Source organism: Hippoglossus hippoglossus, chromosome 1, assembly GCF_009819705.1.
Source record: "Hippoglossus hippoglossus isolate fHipHip1 chromosome 1, fHipHip1.pri, whole genome shotgun sequence".
In the NCBI taxonomy this organism is placed as follows: domain Eukaryota; kingdom Metazoa; phylum Chordata; class Actinopteri; order Pleuronectiformes; family Pleuronectidae; genus Hippoglossus; species Hippoglossus hippoglossus.
The window spans coordinates 26753953-26771220 of NC_047151.1; the positions used below are offsets into that span (position 1 = coordinate 26753953).

The 17268-nt window shown below is 44.8% G+C and overlaps 1 protein-coding gene across 1 annotated transcript in view; it reads left to right on the top strand.

Moving 5' to 3' along the window:
* Positions 1-17268, top strand: part of LOC117765129 (voltage-dependent T-type calcium channel subunit alpha-1I-like) — a 173146-nt gene that overhangs the window by 124774 nt on the left and 31104 nt on the right. The window contains exons 17-28 of the mRNA XM_034591429.1: positions 170-240; positions 481-973; positions 1157-1257; positions 3282-3405; positions 3873-3941; positions 10636-10814; positions 10967-11093; positions 12622-12747; positions 13375-13464; positions 15368-15560; positions 16152-16303; positions 17018-17127. Coding sequence (XP_034447320.1) covers positions 170-240; positions 481-973; positions 1157-1257; positions 3282-3405; positions 3873-3941; positions 10636-10814; positions 10967-11093; positions 12622-12747; positions 13375-13464; positions 15368-15560; positions 16152-16303; positions 17018-17127 — 1835 coding nt within the window. The remainder of the gene's footprint in view (positions 1-169; positions 241-480; positions 974-1156; positions 1258-3281; positions 3406-3872; positions 3942-10635; positions 10815-10966; positions 11094-12621; positions 12748-13374; positions 13465-15367; positions 15561-16151; positions 16304-17017; positions 17128-17268) is intronic.

A 17268-nucleotide genomic window follows, 5' to 3' on the forward strand; every position in this document is an offset into this window, starting at 1 on the left:
ACACGTGTTACGATAACTGTCAACTGTCCATATCAAACTCTTGTTCCACAGACACCTAGGTCACATGAATCCACTCTTCCAGCTGTGACCCCTACCTGTAGGTTTTGGTAACTGCTCTCCGCCTCTGATCCACAATATTTACTCTGAACTGCTTTTGTGACTCTTGCAGCGCCACGGCCGTAGTCCCAACTACCACAACTGGGGGCGCCCTTTCGCTCCGCAGTCTGCATGGAGCCGCAGGTAGAGAATTAGATTTACTATCAGCCACAGAATGCAGCTCCCACCTTAATGAATTCTTAATACCTTCATTAAGCCTTTTATTAGCTCCATGAAAACATCAGGCCCTGGCTGTTGTTTTGTGATGTGATTACCTTCATGACTAAATGCTAAATATATAAAAAACTGTTGATTGTCTCTTTATTGATCCTTTATTCATGAATATTTAATACTTCTAAATTATACTTTTAATCTCCTCTGTAGATCGAGCTCCAACAGTCTTGGTCGGAGGAGCTACAGGTTCGGTGGAGCTCCTCTGGTCGGAGGCAGCCTCCGTCTGCACAGCACCCGCTCCCCCCACTCCTACACCTATGCCGCCGAGCAGGAGTCGCTTCTCTCCCACCCGCCCCACTCCCATCATCCTCTACTGCCGCATCATCCCCCTCCGCTGTTCCTGTCGAGACACTTTTCTGCAAAGACGGATCGCCGGGCTCTCTCCCTGGAGCTGCCTGAGCTGCTTCGGGCGGGCGGCCAGCCCCCAGGCCTGCCCCCCGTCCATCCAGACCCCGGGAGGAGGAGCGGGTCCGGGACAGGGGGGTCCATCACAGGAGGGTCTGGAGCCGGCAGTGGTTATGGAACGGAACACCGAGACTGTAACGGCAAGGCCCCGGGTCCCCACACCCAGCTGATGACTGAGGTTTACCCTCAAGTCAACGCACGAAAAGACAGAACAGACCTGGATGAGGAGATAGACTATGTGAGCAACTCCTCACTGACTTCTCCTTTATTCATTTACTCTTACTTTTAGTATAAGTACTGTAGTTTTAGCTGCTGATCCATGTAGTACTTGTAGTATGAGTTATTAATTTGTTTCTAATCTCATATTTCAACACACACCTCTTACATCCCTCTCATCTCTTTCCCCTCACGTCTCCTCCAGAGTCTTTGTTTCCGTGTCCAGAAGATGATGGAGGTCTATAAGCCAGACTGGTGTGAAACCAGAGAGGAGTGGTCCGTCTACATGTTCTCCCCCCAGAACAAGTGAGTGCTTCACATCTTTGGGTGAACTTGGGATGAACTTGTGGTTTCGTTTTAGAAGCATAGAAAAGTTTATTACTTTATTTCTATAAATCCGATCAGCCTGTGTGGGCAGGTTTCTCTCTGAGACTTCATGCAGATTTGGGTATTTTCCACAAATCAGCACTGAGACACCTGCAGATGTGTGTTGTTGTTAAATAAATGAATTTGATTTAACTTGCACCAGGAGCTAGTTTAATTAAACCAAGTGAGATAAATCATGAAATGAAACTTTCATGGATCATCAGGTCATCGTGTTTGGAGAATCAATCATAGATGAGTCCTTTTCACACCGTTTCATCTCTAGTGTTTGCACCGAGCCCAGAGGAACCGAGCGTGGAAAGATGATGTCCTGATAATGTGGAGGAACATAGAACTGCATAGTCAAACCAGTGCCGTCTCCTGGTTTCACAAATGGCTCGTTACAGTGATGTCGCTCTACATTTCCTTCAAAGCATTTTTCATCTCCGAGACATTGACTCTGGGCTCCAAGTGTGTGTGTGTGTGTGTGTGTGTGTGTGTGTGTGTGTGTGTGTGTTCATCTGTGTTTGTCAGTGTCACGATGTTTTCCCCCAGCCGTCAATCCATCGCTGGTGGAAAAGCAACATGAAAGAAAACTCACTCACTGGTTCACGCGCCCGATTCCCTGCGCGCTGATAGCCACTTAAGTGAAGCCAGGCCCCAGGGCTGTGTCTTGGCATCCTGGCAGGTGCCATCTGTCAAACCGGGCCTGTGTCTGTGTGTGTGTGTGTGTGTGTGTGTGTGTGTGCGCGTGTTGGCGGCGAAGGCACCAGCGTTAGGCCTTATCTGCAGCTACGTGTGTTTGTGGACGACTTTGAATACTGCCCGTGCTTGTGGGAGTCAGTGAGCATATGTGCATCTTTATCTTGTTTATGCCTCAGCGGCCGTGTGTGTCTGCGAGTGCACGGAGGCATATGTGTGTGTGCGTTCGCCCTAACGAGCGTAGCTGAGCAGAATTAACGCAGACAAACAAACAAAAAGGAGAAACAACCAGACAGCACGAAGTTGTGTCTCAGGCGGGAGAAGGTGCCGATGCCAGCGAGGCCGCGGGTCTCGATCAATATCAGGTGACAGGGTTGCCAGATTTGAATCCATAGATAAAGGGACAGAGTTGCCGAGTCTGGAGGAAAAAGGAGTCGGATTAGCAGATTGATTCCCTCAGTCAGAGAGCAGGTGCTGCAGGAGGTGTATTCTCTTCTCTTTAGAGGAGATGAGCGGCTTCTACTGGCTCCAGAGCCGACGACAACACCGCTGCTGTCTGACCACGTTACAGTTGGATCCACTTTAACTGTATAAGTGTCGTTGTGACACCTCAGATCTGGTTGTTTATGTCTGTACGTCAAGAGAAGCTCCACCTTAGAGTCGTTTTCTATTATGACGAAAAGCACAATGTGTTTTATCTTGTAAACCCTCAGATTTATCTTGATTAGTTATTGTTGTAATGACAAATTTAAATACAGATTTTAACAAGGTTTCCACTGTTAGATAGTTTGAACTTTTAGCCTTTAGTCTTAAATATACAAACTATATGATTAGGTGGGTTTCAATTATGTTTACGTTCCTTTTAACTCCTGTCGCAGAGGTTTTAATGTCTCCTTATATTGTAGTTCTTTCTTAATGATACAGATATTAATACGCTGCGATAAAACTAACATGGAGCTGATAACTGATCAGTCTGAGGGAAAGACTGTGGAAACTGTCTCTGTAGAAATCAGCTTGTTGTTCCAGCTTGATTCTCTACTCAGACTCTGACGTTTCCTTTTACCTGCCGTACTTAACCTAGATCTTAAATTTCATTCATTATGATTTTACAAAGTCTGAAATGTAACTTGTTGAAACCTGCAGAAACAGAAGCTTCACTCTCTGTTGTGTCGTTTGATTAGAGACGTTGTTGTCTTGTGTTGATGTTTACTTGTTGCTGACTCTCATCACTCTTCCTTCTCCACCTCTCCACTTCTACCTCTCAGGTTCAGGCTGCTCTGTCAGTCCATCATCGCCCATAAGCTCTTCGACTACATCGTCCTGGCCTTCATATTCCTCAACTGCATCACGGTGGCTCTGGAGAGGCCGAGGATTCTGCAGGGCAGCCTCGTACGTACCGTGTTTCTCCAGATCACTTACTGAGAAACTTTAAAATGTCCTGGTACTGGATAGTATCTTTACCTGACTTTACTCAAAACCATCAATTGTTTAAAGAAATAAGCTTCAACGTCAATGTTCCTCTTTTTCATCCCAGCAGTTTTCTCTTAATTTTGGCAACAGGCAACTTTCCCAAAGAGTCGGCACCAGAATGTTGCCACTTTTCAAGCGATTTACCTGAAGCGTTCATATTATATTAGAACATCAGCTCCTTCAAACTAGATCTGGTTTTATTCTAATTGCAAAAACATGAACAATTTACGTCAGTAAACTTTTTCTGAGCGAACATTGAAGAACCAGAACTGATTGTACTTTTCACAAGTTATCTGTTTCTCCTCAGGCTGTGTTCTCCCTCTTCCCTCACTTCCTGTAGAGTTTTCCCTCCTCTCAGGTTTTTGTCTTCTCTCCTTCTCTTACAGGAACGACTGTTTCTCACCATTTCCAACTACATCTTCACCGCCATTTTTGTCACGGAGATGACTGTCAAGGTAAAAAACGTTCTTCCCTCTTCCTCCTCTTCCTCCTGTTTCCCTCCCCCGCTTTCTTCACTTTCTCTCATCACGCCCTCGTCTCTCTCCTTTCTTATGCATTACCTCTGTTCTTTTTTCTCTTTCCCCTCTTGTCCTGACCTCCTCGTACATATCTCATCTCCTCCTCCTCCTCCTCACTGATATCTGCTCTCTCCCTCTCGTCTCCACTCGTCTACTGGAACTCTTCCTCTCTTTTCTTATATCCTCCTCTCTTCATTTGCCGTCTGGTTTACTCTTCTCTCTCCGTTTTATCTCTCCATGCTTAGTCCTTCCACTCTTCCACTCTTCGTCTCCATCCGTTAGTGTCTCCACCTCCTCCGACCTCCTTCCGTCGCTTCCTCTTTTTCTCAACAACTCTGCAGTTCAATCAGTTGCACATGTCCCATTAGCGATGGCCAGATAGATAATGAAGTTAATTAGAAGGCTAGCGCTCTTTAGCTACTCCCAGACCTCCCATCAATAAACACACACAAACACACAGAGACAAACACACACACACTCACATACTGTTTTTTAATCCACTAATCTGCCCACAAGAAGACAGGGCATCATCCATTATTAAAGGCCGTGTGTCCCCGGGCCTTCTCCTCATTGGGTAGAAGTCCTGTAGTGATTTATTTATGACAGAGGATAATGAAGACATGTGTATCGCAGTGATATGTAGATCATCTCAGCACTGTGGTGGTGCAGAGTTCACATCTGCCCGTATATGCATCTGGCCCCAGGTTGAACCTCCCTTGTTATCCATTCTCTTCTCTATCTTCATCTCCTTCTATTAGCATCTTTGTTTACGTCCTTTTGCCTCAATCGGCTTTTCAATCGGTCACATGGCTTCTATCGTCTCCGTGCGTCTCATCTGAGTAATTTCAGACCGAGTCCTGTATCTGTCTCCTATCGTTCGCTCTGTTTGTACCGTAATTGTTCGGGCTCCGTTGTTATCTCTCTCCGCGGCGCGCTCCATTAGCTCACTCGAATGTGGTCCCAGCACTCCGCTGCCACTCAAGTTCTTATCTCAGATCAGTCGATGTGCTGCAGCTCTGACTCCCATCCGGTGTTTGACTCTCAGAGTTACTATAGGAATAAAGAAGTAGAGGCAATTTCCCTTTATTTCGCAGGAGATTAAAGGTAAGGTAAGTGATTCTGTTGATATTTGAACTCAAGACTAAAAACAGAATATATCCCGACCTTCACTCGTTCCTCAGAAGCTCCACCCCCCCCCACATTTATGCACGTGCATTGTCATTTCTGGGTGAACTATCCCTTTAATACCTATTACTTGAACTGTGCACCTTCACATTCTCATTTGTCTTCATATACGGCATTTTCTCGGAGAGCCATCACATAAATATTCATATCACTGCTGCCCCTGAAATGACCTCGACCATTAAGTCTTAATTGGAGATTTAAAAACTGACTGGTGAAGCTCAACGTAGGAAAATACACACATTTATATTCATATTATTCATGAGTCATATGGTGTTAGTTTGCATAGCCCAGTATCACATACTGGGACAAATGCACTGAGGGTATTGCGCCAGTTTTCCCAGGCACAGACGTGAAGCATTCGGCCGCAAAACGCACACGAAATACGATCGGAGGAGTCGCAGCAGACGGGAGTCGCAGATTGTGAGCGTCAACATCATACGTCTCGTTACTCACTGTTCAGGAGGGATCATGCAAATAACATGAGGAGGAGTTAACAGTGGATTCCATTGGATTCATGAGATTTATCTACTAAGGGTTCTAAGCAAAAACTTATATTTAGCTAAAACCTGATTAGTATAAACAAGAAGATAAGCCATTGGGCAATAATCAATGATAAATATAATATTCCAAAGTTAAATTAAACGTTCTTCTTGTTCTTAAACGCACAATATGTTGACGTCTCTCAGTAAAAACAAGAATAAAAGACTAAATCATTTATTAGCGATAGCAGCCTGACAAATTCACACGTGTGTTGGGAACAATGAGGAAATAATCGCTCTCTGTTTAAATGCACATTTGTTAATTGGTATTCATCATTTTCTTTTAATTATTTGCATTTTTTATTGAACGACAACTCATTGCCGGAGCGTTAAGATAATGATCTCCTGTAGATTTCCTCATAAATACAAATTCTCGTTGTACAAAACCATTACATCATTATTTTCCTCTCACTCTCACTCCCTCCTCTCTCTCTCCCTCCCTCCCTCTCTTCCTCCCCCTCCTCCCCCCCTCCCCTCTTGTTGCTGCTGGTGCATGCTGGTCAGTGTGATCTCTCTCCAAAGAGCACTAATTAAACAACCGCAATAATTAAACAGAGTTTCCTCTCCGAGAAACACTCCATCACACAGACGTCCTGTCCACACACACACACACACACACACACACACGTTTTCAAAGGTCACTTCTGGGGGCATTACGAAGACTTACGTATTTATATACGGTTTGTTCTCACCTTAACTACTGACACAAAACATCTGTCTTTTGTCCCCATGTTGGACAAACTGTCCCCAGTTAACTGGTCTTTGGTGCCAGGTTTGTCCCCCAAGACAGAAACACACACACACACGCACAGTATTGATCAGTGTAAACAGTGTTACCTGCACACAGCGAGTCTGACCTTGAACACGGGATTCTAATTAGAAACAGGGAGCGGCGTGTCGAGCTGTGTTCCACCCCCCCCCACCCCCTCCTTTTGTCTCACACACACACACACACACACATTCACACACGTATCCAAACCATGGACTCTAAATAAGAATGGACGACGCGTCTCCACTCCCTCCCACCATCGGTAAATTGTCCCAAAATACAACGCTGCCATCTTGCACCTAACGATTCCAGAAAGTCCGTCTGTGACTCGCGTATCTCGAGAATCTTTCATCTTATCGGCCTCACGCTTTGACGATTTGGACAAGAGATACTTCAATGTTCAATATTACTTGGAATAAACAGGCGACCAGAACTCTCAACTTAAGTCATGTTGTCGATCCCAACAACGGTGCGTTTACGACAATGGGAGCAGTCATGACAAAGGCAACGACAAGTGATTCTGGTTCTGTGGAGTCGAGCTCCACTGAACTTTGAATAAACAGGTGAGCAGCTCTTTGAGCAGCAGCAGCTCTTTGAGCAGCAGCAGCTCTTTGCTTCAGCTTCTGTGGACTGAGTCCGGCAGCAGCTCTTTATTTTCCGCAGCTCAACTACTGCAGGTCACTTTTACAGTTTCAGAAAGAAAACTACAACCTGAATCACCACAGGACAAACACACAGAATGGACACTAGCATCAAATAACTAATTGAAACAGGACAGTCAAACTAATTTCAGTGTGATGACAAATACCTGAAATGACTGAAACCAGTTTTTGAGAAAAATGTATTTGACATCTTTTTAGTTTGGTTTATGTATAACGTTCTGCTTCATAACACAAAGAAATGAGTCAAACAGGTCGTGTTAGCTAGTCAGAACTCTTCCATTAAAGTCTATTCGTTTTGGAAGCAGACGTCTGCCACAGTTGAAAAGTTAGACCGAGAAAGTCTGTCAGGAAAAAACTGAATTGCTCCTGTTTCTTTAAAACTTTGAGCAAGACACCCAATTTCCACTGAAGTTCCCGAAGCCGTTTGGTTTTATTGTGCCACATTTTCTCGTTACACTGTATGTTTGCTGAAAGAAATGTGACCTTGCAGTAAATCTCCACTGAATAAAGTTTTTTAAAATATGCGCACGTTGATTAATTAAAAGTGAAAACTGATGATGGATGATGCATCGTGATGGGACGTAAACTTCTGGATTTATTTTTGGAGCTAATGATGGATGTCCCTGGCCCAGAGTCAAGTTTTTATTTGATTATATTATATATAGTTTTTTATATAATTCACAAATGCTGCTTTGAAAAATGTAATGTTTTTAATGTCAAACTTTCACTAGAAATATATATTTTAAATTGAAAAGAAAGAAACTAAAGCATTACTCACATTTTCCGAGTACGATTAACTTCATCTACAGATTAATTATGGTCATGTCCATGTGCAGCTTTTCACAAAGTCTCAAACATCAGATTACAAAAACAACTCCGAAGCGACAGGAGCAATCATTGCCACATTTTCTGCTCGGTGAAATTTCAGATGCTGTTAGAGTTTAATTTACATTTGAGTTTAATGTGACACGCTCTCGCCCTGTCAGCCCAAAGGGCGGCTGCTGGTGTGAGAGCCGCGGCGCTGGCATCGACCCACTATAGATTTCCCATGCATCATGTTTTATCATGGTGATATTTGATCTGCGTAGTGGAGGGGCCTCGCGGCACTCAGACGCTCCCGCAGGGGCCCCGGTGGAGCCGGGGGCCATTAATAACCAACAGATGTATTATAAGTCGAGCCTGTCAAAACATGACAAAAGACTTTATCTGGTGGAATGTGACGGTGACTCGCAGCTGCTTCGAAATCCCGCCGGCAGGGACGGAGGATTCGTACACTGAAAGTTTTTGTCCACGTTACCTGTCAAAACAATGTGGAGAGACTGTGGAGAGACTGTGTGGAACTGTGGAGAGACTGTGTGGAACTTCCCTTGATCCTCTCTCTCTCTCTTCATCCCACTTCATCTCTATTTCAAACCCCCTTTTCATTCCTGCTCTTCATATTGTGTTTGTGCTTTTTTCTCCCACCGACGTTGCTTCCTTCAGAGTTAGCACTCGGTGACAGCGGCTGGTGTGATTGTATCTGTTATCACGTTTCTCCGCCGCCGCTGCCACCGCCGCTCACTTTGATTTACGGCGGCGACAGTCGTGCTGTTTGTTCACAGGTGGAATATGTTCTCGAGGTTTTTCCAGCAGAGTTGATTCGAGCATTTCTAACTCAGAATGGCGTCATGAGGGAAAACTTATTTTATTGCCGATATGTAATCGCAGGTTAACGACTTCTGTCTTTTTTCAGTTGAGTAAAAGAAAACTGTAAAATCCACAGAGTATAAAATAATCACTGCCTGATTCTTGGAAAGTCGCCTGTTTAGCATTCGAGAGCTGCAGTCGACGGTTTCCAGTGGAGACCAGAAACTTCTCATTAAAATTTCAACATGTCAACATTCATCAACTCGCCTTGCTGCGGAATATTCTGCACAGATGGTGGAAATGTTTTGTATCTGACGCGGCTGAAAGAAAGTGTGATGTTCTGTAAAGAGAAATGATGACGGTGTTGTTTGGGGAAAACAAAGCACATGGATCAGTGACGTAGAAGTGTTGATATCACAGGAGGGAGGTTTTTTTTATGTTTTAAAGGAGAAATATGATCAGTGTTGCTTTCCTCTAATGTGTTAGAGGATTTTTGGGAAGTTGAAAAGTTGCTTTATCAGGAAGGGGGTGGGGGGGGCTTTAAGAGACAGGAGCTAAAACCAAGTGTTTGTGACAGAGGCTGAAAAGAGGAGCTGCAGCGATAGATAGGCTGAAGAATGTCATGTGTTTTCTGAGCAGAATCTCCTTCAACACTTTACAAATCCTTTTTCACTGCTGTACATCAAAGCTGCAACATAAAGACAACACGTATAGATTTAGGAAATCACTCACACCTCTACCATCATCTTACATCATCTTGATATTTTTTTTATATTACCAACTGGTACCTCTGGGCTTCCATAATTCAAAACTTTGTCATGCACGATAATTATTTTGTGTGCAAAACGTAGTGAAAAGGACAAATCAATCACATTTTGGGACTTCAGGGCCTCCGTACATGAGCCTGCCTCACGTTCTGTTTCGTTGTTATTGCCGTGGAAATTGTCGGGCAGTTGTCAAATGATGTCGCACGCAAACATCTGCTGAATAACTTTTTCCTCTGAGCTCTTCTTCGTCTTGAAATGTACAATTTTCTCTCAGGCCTACACCCCTGATTTCACGGATCGCTCTCTCATTATTTGTCTCCCTTGCCTCACCCACCTTCATCGTCCTTTCTCGTACAATATTCCCTTTCCGGTTCAGTGAGGGAAACCTCGGATACAGCTGCAGGTCGAAGGTGACAGACTGGAAACCAGAGAGGACACTCACCTCTTGAATATGAGAAGAGTCTGATTTTAGAGGATTTGGGGCACGGTGCAGTGTCAGCAGATCAAAATACTGAATGGAATTTAGACAGTAAAGCTTTTCCTTGAATTATTCTAATTAAATCTACAGTCAGCAAAAATCAAGAGGAAGTTTTACTCCACAAACAAACTCAGACGACTTTGATTTTGCTGAGAATCCATCGCTCCTGAATCCATGAGTCATATTTTGAACGTAGACTCTTCTGTGGTCATAGATTTCCACCGAGTCGTCTGAATCACTTTCCTTTTAATCGCCTTTCCTTCCCACTCCTCCCTTCACTTCCTTTGTCCGTCTCCTTGTCTGTTCCTTCTCCTTTTAAACGTTCCCTTTCTAATATTGGGATAAAGGAGCTGTTGCTTGTCTTTCTTCTCCTCCCTCAGGACTTTCATCTCCTTGGAAATGTAACAGGGTTTGGGTTTAACTCCTCTCTACCTTCATCACACTCTCCTCCTCCTCCTCCTCCTTTTCCTCCTCCTCCTCCTCCTCCCAGTTTTTCGGACTTTCATGTTTAAAATCTCCTCTCTTCCCCTGAAATGCCTGTTTGAGGAGCTGAAGAAATCTGAATATCAAAGTCACCAGCGTCTCTTTCTCTCTCCCTTCATCAGGTGGTGTCCATGGGTCTGTACCTGGGGGAGTCGGCCTATCTCAGGAGCAGCTGGAACATTCTGGACGGTTTCCTGGTCTTCGTCTCTTTGATTGACATCGTGGTGTCCATGGCGGGCGGCGCCAAGATCCTCGGCGTGCTGCGCGTCCTCAGGCTGCTCAGGACACTGCGTCCTCTCAGGTTGGCCGGACAAGCCCCTCCCACTTTGGGCGTAGAATAATGATCCGTAAAATAATAGTTGTTTTTTAAATGTGTCGACAGAGGTTGCATTTAAGAGTATGTAGTGGGAGTTTGTTCCAAAGTATTTTAAAGCCTTAGTGTTTGTCCTTCAGGGTGATCAGCCGGGCTCCAGGCCTGAAGCTGGTAGTCGAGACCCTCATCACGTCCCTCAAACCCATCGGCAACATCGTCCTCATCTGCTGCGCCTTCTTCATCATCTTCGGCATCCTCGGCGTTCAGGTAAACATCATCAAATATGGATTTGTGTGCTGTCTCTGTTCTCTTTCTTATTAATCGTGGGATATCACGAGCCTTTAACAATGTATGACTTCTCTGTGCAAACACTTGAATTGGGCCTGTTGCAGATATAATGTGACCTAACACCGTGACCCCCGTGCTCACCACGGCCCCATTACGTTTTCCTCGACATGAGAATTGAAGTGGGTCAAAATATTCTGTCCGGGTCCCAATTATGCTCCGAACATCAATTTAAAGCAGAAAGAAAAAAGCACAAGATGGAAGATTAGACGTGATTAAACAGTAACAGGTGAACATGAGGTGAGACGGCCATGAACCCATAATAAAACCCCACTGTCACTGCGTGGCTGAGGAGGGTAATTAGAGCAGGATCCAACAGGAAGTGGCACCGAGGAGAAACAAGCTGAGACGTAACAGGTGGTGGCGTCTTTCTACCAAAACAAAGAACAAGCTGCGTTCAAGCAAAAGCTTCGCGCAACCTTATCGATCCTTCACGGGCAAATATGTTCATTTTTGAATTCATGGGCCTCAGATGGAGGTTCGACCTGAAACTCTTGTGGAGCATAAACCTCCTTTATCAACATATCGTATTTACATGTACTGAGATCAGACACATCCATAAACAGAAGGGAAAAAACTGAGGATTAGAACATTATGGTTTATTTATCTCAAAATGTCAAACTGGAAAATCCAAAGTGAATATCAATATGAAACATTTGAAAAGAGGAATACACAGAGTGCAAATATTTCAAAGGTTTTCTAGCTCTATTGATTACTAACGAAATAAGAAAATAAAATGGCACTCAGTGAAGTGCACATATCTGCCAAGGTTCAACTACATTTAAATTCACTCGATCCAGATTTTTATTGAGTCGGCATCAAATTTGATTCAATCATAAATCATATGTCAGATTTGTTTTCATTTTCCGGGAATTATTCTCCGAACCGAGGAAAATGTCTCACAACGTTAACGAAAGTGAAATAAAATCTTGGATCTGCTTCCTCTGTCGAACCTTTGACAAAGGTAACATCAAGAAATATAGTCGGTCAATTCATACTTGTATTAATTGTATTCAATTTTAGTCTCCTTCACTACATTGTCATTAAACCACAGATATATCCACTATTTTACATTTGTCACCTTATTTACAGGCCTGTTCACATAGAGCTCACTTGGTTTTTCACATTTTTATTCAGTTAGCGCAGCAGCACGTGTTCTTTAGCGTCTGTTCTCCCTCACACCCCCCCCCCCCCACGTTGTTATTCTCTCTGCGTGCGCTGTCATGTATTATTTCACTCACTCCTGTCTTTGATGTGGTCAACGTGATTGAGAATTAGAAACGCATTGTCTCAGGAGGGAAACCAAACTGTTGATAGTTTCACCCACACACTAGTTACTGACGCTAATTATGAAATTACTTCAAAACGCGGTGAGAAGTGTCCTCGTCAGATTTTATCTCTGTGTGCTTCTGCCTCTCACTTCCCTCTCGCTGTGTGTTTTCCTCCCAAGCTCTTCAAAGGGAAGTTCTTCTACTGTGTGGGCTTCGACGTCAAGAACATCACCAACAAATCCGACTGTCTGGCTGCCAACTATCGATGGATTCACCACAAATACAACTTTGACAACCTCGGACAGGTACGAGAAAGAGAAAGGAGACGTCACTGACACTCTGCCTCGATTGTTTAGAACGTGCTGATTCTGGAAAGTTTGCACAAACAACCGTGCAGAGGCTCATCAACACTGAGAATGATTTGGACACTCTATAGAATAGAATGTAGGTTTCCCTGTGCTGTGTCGTGCAAGAGAAACTAGAACAGCACTCAGTAAAGTGCCCCCCCCCCTCAAGGCCCTAAATTCAAACGAGCTGCACCAAATTTCAAACACTCAAAGATATCAGACCCCCTAACCTTTTTTTATAAATGTTTGATGCACATTCAAAGATTTCATTCCCTTAAACACGCCCAATGATTTTCCATCAAGATCCGTGAATTCTTTTCTTGGGAAATTGGTTATAAGGTCAAAATAACGTCTTAATGTTCAATGTTGAGAAATAAGGGACAAACCAAAATTTGATGAGCTCTTCCCTGACCGCTGTCCCTTCCTTCCACCAGGTTTTGTGGAAATCAGTTCTGTAGTTATTGCGTAATCCTGTTGGAAAAACAAACCAACCTCGTGGCAGAGCTAAAAATCTGAAACTCATCCAGCTTGGGTCTAAATACAGTCTAATATGTGTCTGTGTGTCTGTCTCCCTCCCTTCTCCAGGCTCTCATGTCCCTGTTCGTGCTGGCCTCCAAAGACGGGTGGGTCAACATCATGTACCACGGCCTGGACGCGGTGGGAATTGACCAGCAGGTAACAACAGACTCACACTGTGGACACACACACACACACACACACACACACACACACACACACACACACACACACACACACACACACACACACAGCCCCACGCTGACACACAGAAACTGTAAATCCATCCGTTTTCTGCCACTCACCCGATGCGGAGTCGCCCCCCCCACAGCCCTGTTCCTCCAACTGCATTGTCCAGCTGCTTCTGGGGAATCCCACGCATCCTCAGGCCAGACGGGATATGAAATCCCTCGATCTGCTCGGCCCCATCACGTCCTCCCAGTGGGATGAGCTCCTCCTGGAGGCTTCCTGATAGAAGCTCAGCTGTGTCCAACAGAACCAAAGGAGCATCAGAAACCCCTTCAAAATCTGCATCTCTCCTCAAATGATGCAGACTTGTAGAGACTGAACTGTAGTGGGCTGCTTAAAGTTCCGATTGTAGCTGAAGTTTGAATCACGAATCCAAACTTTAGAGCTTTTCCTTCAGGCTCAGTATTCTGCTCAACTCAAACTTGTGGAAACTGCTGCTGTCATATTTTATTCCTTCTTCCCGTGCAACATTGATCCCACTGCAGAAGAACAAGTTTGAAAATATAATATTCCACCATCAGTCCGTCAAAACTCACTCAGAATCAGGAGAGAAGTTCTCTGGGCTCAGGACAGAAACACTGCACCTTGAATACTTGAGTGGAAAACTTGACCAGACTTAGAACCATGTGTCTCAGCCTCAGTCCAAACTGCCTCTGGTGCTCACCGTAAAATGACAGAAACCATCTTCTGAATCATTTATTATCGTGGACTTTGAGTTTTTACCTTCGGTCCATGTCCCGTACACTAACATGGAGGATGCAGGGTTAATGATGGACCACATGACAGCTCCCAAAAAGTGAATCCAAATCACTGACTGCAGTTCATACATTTATCGTGATGCAATGTTAATTATTTCTGGTAAGTTTGATTTTAAATAGACGTTTGATTCCATGAAAACAAGATGAAATGTCATGATTGACAGCCGAGACTGACTCACGATTGGCCGAGGGCTTGTATCAGTGGTACGTTGCTACCGCGGCTCCGCCCCCTGGTGGCTGTACTTCTGTATCTACAGTCTGTGTGCGTAAGAGGCACCAATTTGTTTCCTACATTGTAAAATAAACATTATTCCCAATCTAATCCTAATAGTAGCACTACAGTACTAGTACTCAATGTATCGTGGTTCAGAGAAGATGAGAAATCCCAGTAAACTTTCCCTCACAAAACACGCACACGTGCACACGTGTGATGTCAAAGTCCAATGACACGATGCAAATGAGTGCACGGAAGCTGCTGCAAAGTGAACAGATTCCCTTTAGGATCGGTTTTATTTGAAAATCTATTAAAGAATCTATTAAGGGGGGGGGGGGGCATTATTCGGGATGATTCAGTTTCCCCTCCTCGGGGAGAAACCTCGCTGCGGTCCAACGTGGCTCTGAATGACTAATCCAACGCTTTCAACGCTCCACACGCTTCCAAATTGAAAATCTCACTCTCATCTCCGGTTTTATTGCATCTGAGCTTGATTTTTGTCTGGTAATGACTCCCTCCGATATCTACCCACTCACCCAGTCCCCCCCCCGTCTCTCCCTCACATTGTCTCGCTCTCCTTCCTGTCCCTCTGTTTCCCTGTCCCCCTCAGGGCAGCTCTGGGACATTTGGACTTCATCAGAGGTCGACGTGTAAATTTGTCATGTAGATTATCTTTATTTCAATCCAGAAACGGATTTCCACAAAGCATCTTTCAGATTATCCCGATACATTAAAAAAGATCTTGTTCATTTTGTACTTTAACAGCGTATTGTCATAAATCCTCTGTTCTCCGTTCTGTTTCTTTTCCTTCCTCCTCCCCCCCTCTTCTTCTGACTTCCAGCCGCAGACCAACAACAATCCCTGGATGCTGCTCTACTTCATCTCCTTCCTCCTGATCGTCAGCTTCTTCGTCCTCAACATGTTTGTGGGCGTGGTGGTGGAGAACTTCCACAAGTGTCGGCAGCACCAGGAGGTGGAGGAGGCCAAGCGCCGCGAGGAGAAACGCCAGCGCCGCATGGAGAAAAAGAGGAGAAGTAAGAGGGTCGAGAAAGAAGGGAGGAGGAAGAGAGGGAGTGGGGAAAATAAAGATTGGAAAAACAGAAAAGTAGAAGATTAGGAAGAAAGATTGGTGCGTGAGGAAAGAGGAAATGGAAAGTTGGGAGCTAAAGAGCAGGTGAGAAGGAGGACAGATGGAAGGAGTGAAGGGACATGAGGATAGATGGAAGAGAGGAGGACAGATGGGACACCTGAACCTCGAGGGACAAGATGATGAAGGATAGGAGTCCTTCTGGAAAAGAGTGGAGGACCAGAGGGAACTAATGAATCAAGAAGGAGAGTGGAGGAGCGAACAGAAAGTGTGCTGTATAGAAATAATATTAATAAACCTTGAGAAATCATATCTTCTCTTGTAAATGTTCAGAAAACAGAACACGAGACTTATTACTTAATATTTGAAGTTACACGTCTTTGACTCTCTCTTCATTCTTTGCTCTGCCCCTTGTTTTTTCTCCCCTTTGGGCATAAATACATCAGTACATAAATCTTCCATCAATACCTCCTCCCTTCTCATTGATCCGAATCCCCCACTTGACCTTATTCCCCTCTTCCTTCCTAACTCTCCGCAGAGGCCCAGAAGCTGCCGTACTACGCCTCTTACGGCCGCACCCGCCTGGCGATCCACACTCTGTGCACCAGCCACTACCTGGATCTGGTCATCACCTTCATCATCTGCATCAATGTCATCACCATGTCCCTGGAGCACTACAGCCAGCCGCAGGTGAGCGCCCCCTCTTGCTGGAGTTGGAGGCATCGCCGCGGCGTGGGCGTCAGAGTGAGACACAGCAGACTTGTTCAGGGGCTTCTGAGTAGGTGGTTGATGCACCATCTGGATTTTTAAAAAGTGGGCACCCCCCGGAGGCCGGCTGCCAACCTGCTGCTCTGAATCAGCAGCAAAAACAGCCAACGAGCAAAACACTCATCCGCACGCTGGGAGACGAACACGCCGCAGACCAGGGTGTTGGTTATGTAAAATGTCTCTCAGAGGCAGAGACGCTCTCCAGGCAGAAATAGAATCGGAGTTAAATCTTGACTCTCGTATGATCTCGGGTTCTCTTCACACTTCTCATAGTAACAGTAAACTCGGTGTCTGTGTGTGTGTTGTGCGCTCTTTTGCGTGTTTTTACAGTCCTGGGCAGGCAGACGTCCGCACAGCGTGTAGTTTTAACTTGAGCTGCATGTGTTCCCACAAAGGGGACGAGCAGGTAGCAACAGCAGGTATAACAAATATCCTCTGTTCCTGTAATTCTTTAACAAATCCAGTTACTTTAGACAAAGAAGTGTTTCTGCTAAGTCATTAGTTTCTTCCTGGTAAGACTGGAGATAATCGAGACAGAGGAAATGAACTGTCTGTTAACTGAGTGTCACAGCTGCTGTCTCTGCTTCTCTTTCTTCTATAACCGCTGTCCCTCTTTGACCCTCGTTCCTGCCTCAGTCTCTGGAGACTACGCTGAAGTACTGCAACTACTTCTTCACCTCCACCTTTGTGATCGAGGCCACTCTGAAACTGGTGGCCTTCGGCTTCCGACGCTTCTTCAAGGACAGGTAGGAAGGAGACGCTCCGAGCCGATGTGTGTGAACAAAGAAGCTGCTGCTGTAACAAATCCACCAAACACTTCATATTTTCAAAGTTTTCCTGCTGAATATTGGAGATAAACTCTGGTTTTTAGTAACTTCTGAGTCTTT